Below are 12,833 nucleotides of genomic sequence, written 5' to 3' on the forward strand. Positions count from 1 at the left end.
AGCATTGGTTGAATATTAATCAAGTCCTCAATTTTTTGGGGGGGTGGTTTTCTGGCGAACGGGGGTCAAAGGTCGTTTTTGCCCGCGGAGCACCCCCCCCCCCCCCCACATTGGAACACCCAGTAAGACAGGACGCAGCCTGACAGCAGCACCTGAGAGGGGCGGAGCCTGAGAGCAGGAATGCAGCGTGCGGCAGCCTGCACGCTGCATTCCCCGCGGGACCCTCAGAACTCAAGCAGCCGCTGTCCGCGCTGCCGCCATCGCCGCGTCCACCTGCAGCCCACTGGCCATGCGAGGATACCGCGGCGTCAAATACTTCCTCTTTGTTTTCTGCTACGTCTTCTGGGTGAGTCAGAGCAGGTGTCATGTGATCGCGCTGATCCAACACACCTCGGAAGAATCCATAAACAAACACTCAGTGCTCAGTAATAACCACTTGATAAGTCCATCATAATTAGTTCAAAAAAAAGTGTTTATAAATGAGTAAGTAACAGTTCATTAAACAGTCAATCATGTTTGAGGTTTACCCAATGCCAATCAGCGAACCGAGCCGACGTTTTTGCACTTGGCTGGAGACCAGTGATAGGTTCAAGTGCTCTAGGGAGCGTTAGGAATGAAGATGACAGCCAAATTGAATGATGACGCGTCTGGTCGTCGTCTGTCCGCAGGTCGTGAGCGCCGTTCTCATTGCGGTGGGAATCTACGCCAAGATCGTCAAGGAGAAAGGTCAGGCGATGGTCACATTCCATGGTGGCCACATAACGTTCTTTTTTTGTCGTTTTTAACCCGAGTCGGCCTACTGCCCCAGGACGTGAACCTAACTTTAAAGGGGGTGAATGTACGGTCACAGGAAGTGAGTGTAGCGTTACAGGAAGTGAGAGTATAGCGTTACAGAGGACAAACGTAATATGACAGGAAGTTACAGTAATGTAATGTCACAGGAAGTGAGTGCAAGGTCACAGGAAGTGAGAGTATAGCGTTACAGAGAATAAATAAAATATGACAGGAAGTTACAGTACTGTAATGTCACAGGAAGTGAGTGAAAGGTCACAGGAAGTGAGAGTATAACGTTACAGAGAAAAAATAAAATATGACAGGAAGTTACAGTAATGTAATGTCACAGGAAGTGAGTTTAAGGCCACAGGAAGTGAGTGTAAGGTCACAGGAAGTGAGAGTATAGCGTTACAGAGAACTAATGTAATATGACAGGAAGTTACAGTAATGTAAGGCCACAGGAAGTGAGTGTAAGGTCACAGGAAGTGAGAGTATAGTTACAGAGAACAAGTGTAATATAACAGGAAATTACAGTAATGTAAGGCCACAGGAAGTGAGTTTAAGGTCACAGGAAGTGAGAGTATAGCGTTAAAGAGAACAAGTGTAATATGACAGGAAGTTACAGTAATGTAAGGCCACAGGAAGTGAGTGCAAGGTCACAGGAAGTGAGAGTATAACGTTACAGAGAATAAATAAAATATGACAGGAAGTTACAGTAATGTAATGTCACAGGAAGTGGGTGTAACGTCACAGGAAGTGAGAGTATAGCGTTACAGAGAACAACTGTAATATGACAGGAAGTTACAGTAATGTAATGTCACAGGAAGTGAGTGTAAGGTCACAGGAAGTGAGAGTATAGCGTTACAGAGAACAAATGTAATATGACAGGAAGTTACAGTAATGTAAGACCACAGGAAGTGAGTGCAAGGTCACAGGAAGTGAGAGTATAGCGTTACAGAGAACACATGTAATATGACAGGAAGTTACAGTAATGTAATATCACAGGAAGTGAGTGTAAGGTCACAGGAAGTGAGAGTACAGCGTTACAGAGAAGAAATAAAATATGACAGGAAGTTACAGTAATGTAATGTCACAGGAAGTGAGTTTAAGGTCACAGGAAGTGAGAGTATAGCATTACAGAGAACAAATATGAAAAGGAAGAAAGTATAGCGTAACAGGAAGTGAATGTAATATCACAGGAAGCAAGTATAGCATAACAGGAAGTGAATGTAATATCACAGGAAGCAAGTATAGCGTTACAGGAAGTGAATGTAATATCACAGGAAGCAAGTATAGCGTTACAGGAAGTGAATGTAATATCACAGGAAGCAAGTATAGCGTTACAGGAAGTGAATGTAATATCACAGGAAGCAAGTATAGCGTTACAGGAAGTGAATGTAATATCACAGGAAGTAAGTATAGCGTGACAGGAAGTGAATTTAATACCACAGGAAGTAAGTATAGCGTGACAGGAAGTGAATGTAATATCACAGGAAGTAAGTATAGCGTGACAGGAAGTGAATGTAATATCACAGGAAGTAAGTGTAGCATTACAAGAAATTAATGTAATATCACAGGAAAAAAAGTGTAGCATTACAGGAAGTGAATTAAATATCACAGGAAGTAAGTGTAGCATTACAGGAAGTTAATGTATTGTCACAGGAAGTGACTGTGGCATGACAGGAAATGAGCAAACCATCACAGGAAGTGAACTTAGAAGTGTGTGGAGCATTACAGGAAGCACATGTAACATCAAAGGAAGTCAATGTAGCATTACAGGAAGTGAGCAAGGCACTACAGGAAGTGGGTGTAAGTTCACAGGAAGTCAAGTGCAGTGGTGTGTGCAGATGTTGTGGACACACTGACCGTGGACCCGGCGCTCCTCCTCATCGTGGTGGGCTCCCTGATGTTCATCATCACATTCCTGGGATGTTTGGGTGCCCTGCGTAACGCCACCTGCCTGCTGAAGACGGTGCGTATGTCACATGATGTCACATGATGAGCGATGATGTCATGAGGTGCGTTTTGTCCGGTGTGCAGTTTGCGGCCATCCTGGCGGCGGTGCTTCTGGTGCAGCTGACAGCAGGAATTCTGGGATATGTCTTCACTGACACGGTAAGACGGTGGTCCTGGCGTCATGACACCACCTGTGTGAAGTTATCATTGCTAATATTAAAATAACACCGCCATTCATTTGTGCTGTAAAATATTTCACATGAGCCGTTAAAATGTATACGTTATTCTGAAATACACTCTCTGACCAGTGATGTCATCCAGCCCTCCCACCTGGTCACAAACTCCCTCTTTTGTTATTAACGTTTTATAGTTGTTATGGTATTAACGTGTTATTATACGTAACCAGCCCGCCAATCATGTCAAAAGCTCCCTGAACGTTAATTGTCCCATTTGTTTGTGCTGCAAAATGTGTTTGTCGAAATATTATATATTTTATTTGTATGTTATTAACGTGTTATTATTCATAAGTAACCAGACCTCCAACCAGGGGCGTCACTAGCTTTTAAGGACAGGGGGGGCTTAGCCCCCAGGAGATGCACAGGATGCAAACGAATGTAGCGCAAGAGCACAAAACTTCACAAACAGCTAATAAAGACTTAGAAATTAATCATTGTTATTATTATTATTTCAGTGGGTTTATTTTCAATGTGTGTTCAGTACAACAACAAACATGGGTTTGCAAAGTGACATTTTGTTTACAGCATCAACAAGAAACAATGACTTGCATGATCAGTCAAGATACACTGAAACACAATGAAAGTCATGGCATTAGCCTCTATGTTATTCATTCACAACATAGAGGCTAATGCCACCACTTTAGCTCACAATACAATAATTGTTTGTTCCCAAATATTTAGAAGTTGCACAGATTACATTTTGGGCACATATGTGACTAAAATGGTTGTAAATTCAAGCCCTGGAAATATTACTTAATTACTTGAATTAAAGTATTGAATTCAAGTAATATCTGGATCGGGATAATTTGGCTTGTTTATAATATCTTTATATATATATATATACAGTATATTATGGCAAGCCGTTAAGGAAATTAAATTAAGTCTGAATAGAAATGACAAACTTTTATATATACTGTAAATAAGAAAGACTTAAGAGTCCGTCTGCTGATCTGAAAAAGAGCCAAAGCTGTCAAAGAGCTGAGGGACCATCTTCAAAGTGCAATGCTGAAACAAATAATGCAAACAATAAAATGTAACTTGCAGGGTTTGAGATTAACGCAGTCCCGTCGTCCCGGGGACGGTAAAAAAATGCACGGGACGAAATTAAATGCTCCCCGGGATGACGGCTTTTAACCATTTTTTTCTTTTCTTTTTATGTATTTATTCATTTTATATTTTATATTAAATGTCTTGGTTTTTCCACCCTCTGAAAATCCTATGAAATGTTTAACAAGCCATCCTATAATAATACAACAGCTATTAATGTAACAATACAATAAAACAAATATATTTATATTTAATATATATTTAATGATGTTCTTTTCATTATTTTAACAATAGGCTAATGTATATTACTTTATATAGATTCTACAAGAAACACAAAACTTAAAAACTAAATAATTTACAATTGCAGACACAAGGTTCTTGTTCTGCAGTGCTGTGTGCTAATGTGCTTCGTACACCTGCAGGACCGCAAGCAAGGTCGCAGAAAAAATGCGGACTGGATTTTGAGTGATGTCGGCATTTTCTATATGAACAAGTGGAATGGATTGGATACCGACGCACTAAAGGGGCTCTCTACCTCACGCTATAAGTGAGGGGAAACTGAGTGAATAACGACAGGTTATATGATTATTTATTTTAACTTATATTCGGGCCACTTTATAATGAATATGTCAGCATGTATTTGAAAAGAAAAAAAAAAAAAGAAAATTTTTTTTTTTTTTTTTTTAAAAACACCAAATTATTTAGGGGGGCTTAAGAACATTTTAGGGGGGCTTAAGCCCCCCTAAAATAGGCCTAACAACGCCAATGCCTCCAACCCTGTCAAAATCTCCCCAAACGTGTTCCATTCGATTGTGCTACGTTTTGTTCTGCAAAATGTTCCTGTCTCACTATAATAGTCTTTATGTTGTTAATGTGTTTTTATTGATAACCCCCTCCTCCCCCACCACCTTGTCCAAATCTCCCCCAACGAGTCCCATTCGTTTGTGCTGCAATAGTGTTGTCTCTTATAGTTTTTTATGTTATTAGGGACCGAATCCCTTTGGGACAGAGGACCCTATTGTATTTCTAGCGTTTTATTATTATACCGCCGCCTCTTTGAGCTGTAATTTGACCCCCTTAACATGCTTCAAAACTCACCAAATTGGACACACACATCAGGACTGGCGAAAATTGCAATCTAATCAAAAAAACAAAACTCAAAATTGCGCTCTAGCGCCCCCTAGGAAGAAAACACAGACAAAACTGCCTCTAACTCCCAGTAGGAATGTCGTAGAGACATGAAACAAAAACCTCTATGTAGGTCTCACTTAGACCTAGATTTCATACACTGACAACCCCCAGCAAAAATCAACAGGAAGTTTGCAATTCCCCCTTCAAAACAAAAGTTGAGTAAAAACCATACTTGCCAACCCTCCCGTTTTTAGCGGGAGAATCCCGGTATTCAGCGCCTCTCCCGACAACCTCCCGGCAGAGATTTTCTCCCGACAAACTCCCGGTATTCAGCCGGAGCTGGAGGCCACGCCCCCTCCAGCTCAATGCGGACCTGAGACTGAGTGGGGACAGCCTGTTCTCACGTCCGCTTTCTCACAATATAAACAGCTTGCCTGCCCAAAGACGTCATAACATCTAGGGCTTTTATAGAGTGCACAACTGCGCACACAACAAGGAGACGAAGCAGAAGAACGAGGAAATTACAGACATGGCGGCCGAAATGATATACTCATCATGAACGGAGAAGTTAAACAGGGCAATACTGCCATCTAATGGATAGCCACTGGAACACTGAAATTCAAGTATTTTATTTTTTTCCCCATGTAAATAAAATAAATATATATATATATATATATATATATATATATATATATATATATATATAGCTAGAATTTACTGAAAGTCAAGTATTTCATACATATATATATATATATATATATGTATATATATATATATATATATATATATATATATATATGAAATATATATGAAATACTCGAGTTGGTGAATTCTAGCTGTAAATAACCACGCCCCCAAGCTCTAGCGCCCCCTAGGAAGAAAACACAGACAAAACTGCCTCTAACTCCCAGTAGGAATGTCGTAGAGACATGAAACAAAAACCTCTACGTAGGTCTCACTTAGACCTAGATTTCATACACTGACAACCCCCAGCAAAAATCAACAGGAAGTTTGCAATTCCCCCTTCAAAACAAAAGTTGAGTAAAAACAGTCACCTTTTTTTCAAACATTATCTCCTCTGAGCGCGTTTGTCGTGTCGGCTTCAAATTAGCACAGGAGAGAGATTGAACCCTTCTGATTAAAAGTTGATGAAAGAGTTTTAATCACTGCTCCGGTTTGGATTTTATGAGCACTCAAAGTCGGTCCCGTCCATCGCTGCTTGCAGCTTTAATTAATGTGTTATTATTCATAATCAGCCCTCCACCCTGTCAAAATCACCCCAAACTTGTCACATTTGTTTGTGCTGGAACTGCAACTCTGGTTTTTGACTAACTTATAGTTTCTTTGTTATGAGGTATTATAGTTAGTGTGTTATTAATTACACACAGACACACACACAGTTAACATCTCCCCAAATTTGTCCCATTCGTTTGGGGTCCAAACATGCTTTGTGTCACAGTTATAGTTTCTGTTAATAATGTTTTATAGTTAATATGTTATTAATGTGTTATTATTCATAACCAGCGCCCACCCCCACCCCCATGTCAAAACCGCCCCAAACTTGTCACGAACGTTAGTGCTACGTTTTTGTCTAATCATTATAATTTTTATGTTAATGACTATTATAGTTTTTATGTTATTAGTGTGTTATTATTCATAACCAGCCCCCCCCCCCCCCACACACACACACACACACTTTCTCAACATCTTCCCAAACTTGTTCTATTCGTTTGTTCTGTAAACAATTTTGTCTAATTTTTATAGACAGTTTTTATGTTATTAACGTGTTATTGTTCATAAGCAGCCCCCGCCCAACCATGTCAAAATCTCCTCAAATTTGTCCCATTTGTTGTGCTACATATTTTCTTGTCTATCATAGTTTTTATGTTAGTAACTATTATAGTTTTTACGTTAGTAACTATTATAGTTTTTATGTTAGTAACTTTTTATTATTCTTAACCAGCCTTGTCAAAATATCCCCAAACATTTGAGGTGCAATTTTCTTTTGTCTAACTATTTAAGTTTTTTATGTTATTATCTAGTTATTATTCATAACCATACCCTCCTCCCCCCCCACACACACACACACACACACACACACACACACACACCTTGTCAAAATCACCCCAAACTTGTTCCGAACGTTAGTGCTGCATTTTTTATTTGTCTAACGATTATAGCTTTTATGTTAATAACTATTATAATTTTTATGTTAACATGTAACACACCTTGTCAAAATATTCCCAAACTTGTCCTATTTGCTGTTTTGTTCTGCAAACATTTTTTTTAACTATTATAGTTTGTTTATTAATGTATGTGTTATTAACATGTTAATAATACTCATAACCAGATCCCCCACCTTGTCAAAATCTCCCCAAACTAGTCGTTTGTGCTACAAAAATGCTTTGTCTCACTGTTATAAATTCTGTTAATAACATTCTATAGCTTGTATGTTATTAATGTGTTATTATTCATAACCAGCGCCCCCACCTTGTCAAAATCTCCCCAAACATTTGTGCTGCAAATTTTTTTGTGTTTGTCTAACCGTTATAGCTTTTATGTTAATAATTATTATAGTTTTTATGTTGTTAACGTGTTATTATTCATAACCAGAACCCCCCACGCCCCCACACACACACACCTTGTCAAAATCTTCCCAAACATGTCCTATTTGTTTATGCTGCAAAAATAACATTGAATTATTATAGTTTTTGTTTAATAGTTTGCGTCTTTTTAACGTGATATTATTCATAACCAGATCCCCCAAACGTGTCCCAAACATTTGTTTGTCTTATAACTTTATTTTTAATTAAAGTGTTATAGTTTTTGTGTTAATAACGTGTTATTATTCATAACCGCCCACCCTCACACACACACACACACCTTGTCAAAATCTCCCCAAACTTGTCCCATTCATTTGTGCTGCAAATGTTTTTTGTGTTATTACATTTTTGGTTATGAATAATAAAACGGTAATAACATAAAAATGAATGACGTCACTGGTCAGAAAATGTATTTTAAAATAACTTCAAAACCGTAACGGCACAAAGGATTTTTTTTATTTTTTTTTTACAGCAAATGATTGGCCGTGTTATTTTTTATAATTAGCAATGATAAGGGGGGCCAACTTGGCTCAGGTCATGTGACCACGTTGTTGTCCTCCAGGTGATGGAGCGGACGGAGCGCCTCATGATGAAGACCATTGTCCGCTACCGGGAGGACCGGGACCTGGAGAACGCCATCGACTTTGTCCAGAAGAAGGTAGACGAATGCCTGATAGCGTGTGTGTGTGTGTTCTTGTATTTCTAGCCTACTTGAGACATGAAGAAGGAAAAGTATCTTCCATATGAGGAGGTGTGAACAAGTGATGACATAAATCAATAACATTGCATCTAATAGACAATGTCTCATTTGTGGTGACATCTATCAAAATGAGGGTGGTCCCAAAAAGGAGGGATTTTTCACATTGACTGTGTGTCGCTTTTAAAAGTGCTCCCCCTCTGGTCAACATATGAAATAACAAGTGTGTGTAAAAATTTAAAAGTGCTCCCCCTCTGGTCAACATATGAAATAACAAGTGTGTGTAAAAATTTAAAAGTGCTCCCCTCTGGTCAACATATGAAATAACAAGTGTGTGTAAAAATTTAAAAGTGCTCCCCCTCTGGTCAACATATGAAATAACAAGTGTGTGTAAGAAATTTAAATGCGCCCCCTTTGGCCACAATTAATAACAAAAATAAAATAAATATGTATATAGAGACATACTGTAATAACTTGAGGTAAATAATGAAGATTAAAAACCAACTACAAACAAAAAATTTGAATAATAATAATTAAGTAAAAGTTTACCTTTTTAATATTTGCATAGTATGTATATATTATTAATGTTGTAAATACAAATCTTTATATATCTAGAAAGGGTGGTCCTAAAGAGGTAGGCATTTTTCTGAGGTCTCAAGCAGGTAACAATACAAGAACGTGTGTGTGTGTGTGTGTGTTCTTGTATTTCTTGCCGTCTTGAGACATGAAGAAGGAAAAGTATCTTCCATATGAGGAGGTGTGAACAAGTGATGACATAAATCAATAACATTGCATCTAATAGACAATGTCTCATTTGTGGTGACATCTATCAAAATGAGGGTGGTCCCAAAAAGGAGGGATTTTTCAAATTGAAAGGGACAAGCGGTAGAAAATGGATGGATGGGATGGACTGTGTGTCGCTTTGAAAAGTGCTCCCCCTCTGGTCAACATATGAAATAACAAGTGTGTGTAAGAAATTGAAATGCGCCCCCTTTGGCCACAATTAATAACAAAAATAAAATAAATATGTATATAGAGACATACTGTAATAACTTGAGGTAAATAATGAAGATTAAAAACCAACTACAAACAAAAAATTAGAATAATAATAATTAACTAAAAGTTTACCTTTTTAATATTTGCATAGTATGTATATATTATTAATGTTGTAAATACACATCTTTATATATCTAGAAAGGGTGGTCCTAAAGAGGTAGGCATTTTTCTGAGGTCTCAAGCAGGTAACAATACAAGAATGTGTGTGTGTGTGTTCTTGTATTTCTAGCCGTCTTGAGACATGAAGAAGGAAAAGTATCTTCCATATGAGGAGGTGTGAACAAGTGATGACATAAATCAATAACATTGCATCTAATAGACAATGTCTCATTTGTGGTGACATCTATCAAAATGAGGGTGGTCCCAAAAAGGAGGGATTTTTCAAATTGAAAGGGACAAGCGGTAGCAAATGGATGGATGGGATGGACTGTGTGTCGCTTTGAAAAGTGCTCCCCCTCTGGTCAACATATGAAATAAGAAGTGTGTGTAAAAATTTTAAAGTGCTCCCCCTCCGGTCAACATATGAAATAACAAGTGTGTGTAAGAAATTGAAATGCACGCCCTTTGGCCACAATTAATAACAAAAATAAAATAAACATGTATATAGAGACATACTGTAATAACTTGAAGTAAATAATGAAGATTAAAAACCAACTACAAACAAAAAATAAAAATAATAATTAACTAAAAGTTTACCTTTTTTATATTTGCATAGTATGTATATATTATTAATGTTGTAAATACACATCTTTATATATCTAGAAAGGGTGGTCCTAAAGAGGTAGGCGGTCTCAAGAAGGTAAATACAAGAATGTGTGTGTTTTTGTATTTCTACCCTTCTAGAGACATCATCACGGAAAAGTATCTTCCATATGAGGAGGTGTAAACAAGTGATGACATAAATCATGGTCCAAATAAAATTGCATCTAATAGAGAATGTCTCATTTGTGGTGACATCTATCAAAATGAGGGTGGTCCCAAAAAGGAGGGATTCTTCAAATTGAAAGGGACAAGCAGTAAAAAATGGATGGATGGGATGGACTGTGTGTCGCTTTTAAAATTGCTCCCCCTCTGGTCAACATATGAAATAACAAGTGTGTGTAACAAATTGAAATGCGCCCCCTTTGGCCACAATTAATAACAAAAATAAAATAAATATGTATATAGAGACATACTGTAATAACTTGAAGTAAATAATGAAGATTAAAAACAAACTACAAACAAAAAATGTAAAAAAAAAAAAAAAAAAATTAACTAAAAGTTTACCTTTTTTATATTTGCATAGTATGTATATATTATTAATGTTGTAAATACAAATCTTTATATATCTAGAAAGGGTGGTCCTAAAGAAGTAGGCGGTCTCAAGAAGGTAAATACAAGAATGTGTGTGTTTTTGTATTTCTACCCTTCTAGAGACATCATCACGGAAAAGTATCTTCCATAGGAGGAGGTGTGAACAAGTGATGACATAAATCAATAACATTGCATCTAATAGACAATGTCTCATTTGTGGTGACATCTATCAAAATGAGGGTGCTCCCAAAAAGGAGGGATTTTTCACATTGACTGTGTGTCATTTTTAAAAGTGCTCCCCCTCTGGTAAACATATGAAATAACAAGTGTGTGTAAGAAATTGAAATGCACGCCCTTTGGCCACAATTAATAACAAAAATAAAATAAAAATGTATATAGAGACATACTGTAATAACTTGAAGTAAATAATGAAGATTAAAAACCAATTACAAACAAAAAATAGAAATAATGAACTAAAAGTTTACCGTTTTGGTATTTGCATAGTATGTATATATTATTAATGTTGTAAATACACATCTTTATATATCTAGAAAGGGTGGTCCTAAAGAGGTAGGCGGTCTCAAGAAGGTAACAAATACAAGAATGTGTGTAGTTCCAGTGCTGTGGCGTGGACAACTACAGGGACTGGTCCAAGAACGTCTACTTCGAGTGTTCCGACTCCAATCCCAGTTTGGAAGCCTGCGGCGTCCCCTTCTCCTGCTGCGTCATCCCCAGCAACCAGGTCACTGACCTTCGACCTTTACTTGTGAACTTGCCGAGAGGTCATCACGGTGACGTGCTTCCCCCCCGCAGACGGTGCTGAACACCATGTGCGGCCTGGGCACGCAGCGGCAGGATCTCCGGCGGGCCTCCCGGGACGTCTTCACGGACGGCTGCCTGCCCAAGATGGCGGCGTGGATCCGGACCAACATGAAGATGCTGGCCGGGATGACGGGCGGCTTGCTGCTTCTCGAGGTAAACCAGCCCGAGCGCAGCCGTCAACACGCTTTTATTTATTTTTTTTCCCTGAGTGGGTGTGTGTGCTGGTCGCAGGTGTGCGTGATCGCGCTGGCCGTGGCTCAGGTGTGTTGGATCAACAAAGTGCAGCGACGAAAGGCGGAGCTCGCCAACCGAAGCGCGTCCCGGAAGAAGGACGAGCTGTGGTTTCCCGCCTTTGCTGACTTTGACCAATGAGAGGCGACCCGGAACCCGCTGGTGGCCTATCAGGCTCATCCTGCAGCGACCCCTACAGGCTGGAGACGTAATGACACACCAGTCACAAAGCTGCTGATAAGAAAAAAAAAAATCAGCTCATTTTTTAAGCTCACAATGTTGAAACCTCATGATCACTTTTTGTCAGTCCATCACAGGAGGGGTCCAAAGTGAGGCCCGGGGGGGCCATTTGCGTTTTTTATTATTACAGACGAAATAAACATAAAATATTACGCAAAAAAAGGCAGAGTCGACTAGGGTTGTACGGTATACCGGTACTAGTATAGTTAAAGTTAAAGTACCCATGATTGTCACACACACACACTAGGTCAGGGGTTGGCAACCAGCGGCCTTTAGTGCCGCCCTAGTGGCTCTCTAGAGATTTTTCAAAAATGTATGAAGAATGGAAAAAGATGAGGGGAAAAAAAATCTATTTTTTTGTTTTAGTATGGTTTCTGTAGGAGGACAAACATGACACGAACCTCCCTAATTGTTATAAATCACACTGTTTATATTACACATGCTTCACTGATTCGAGTATTTGGCGAGTGCCGTTTTGTCCTACTAATTTTGGCGGTCCTTGAACTCACCGTATAGTTTGTTTACATGTATAACTTTCTCCGACTTTCTAGGACGTGTTTTATGCCACTTCTTTTTCTGTCTCATTTTGTCCACCACACTTTTAACGTTGTGCATGAGTGCACAAAGGTGAGTTTTGTTGATCTTATTGACTTGTGTGGAGTGCTAATCAGACATATTTGGTCACTGCATGAGTGCAAGCTAATCGATGCTAACATGCTATTTAGGCTAGCGACATATTGCATCATT

The 12,833-nt window shown here is 38.7% G+C and overlaps 1 protein-coding gene across 1 annotated transcript; it reads left to right on the top strand.

Moving 5' to 3' along the window:
- The first annotated feature begins 228 nt into the window (after positions 1-228).
- zgc:113223 (uncharacterized protein LOC541424 homolog) lies at positions 229-12,350 on the top strand. The gene is made up of 8 exons (XM_062038429.1): positions 229-346; positions 669-726; positions 2,622-2,746; positions 2,815-2,889; positions 8,310-8,405; positions 11,407-11,535; positions 11,607-11,768; positions 11,847-12,350. The coding sequence occupies exons 1-8, from the start codon at positions 290-292 to the stop codon at positions 11,985-11,987; spliced, it is 843 nt and encodes a 280-aa protein (XP_061894413.1). The 5' UTR covers positions 229-289; the 3' UTR covers positions 11,988-12,350.
- Positions 12,351-12,833: the final 483 nt, after the last annotated feature.

Source organism: Entelurus aequoreus, linkage group LG27 (genome assembly GCF_033978785.1).
Source record: "Entelurus aequoreus isolate RoL-2023_Sb linkage group LG27, RoL_Eaeq_v1.1, whole genome shotgun sequence".
Classification (NCBI taxonomy): Eukaryota; Metazoa; Chordata; class Actinopteri; order Syngnathiformes; family Syngnathidae; genus Entelurus; species Entelurus aequoreus.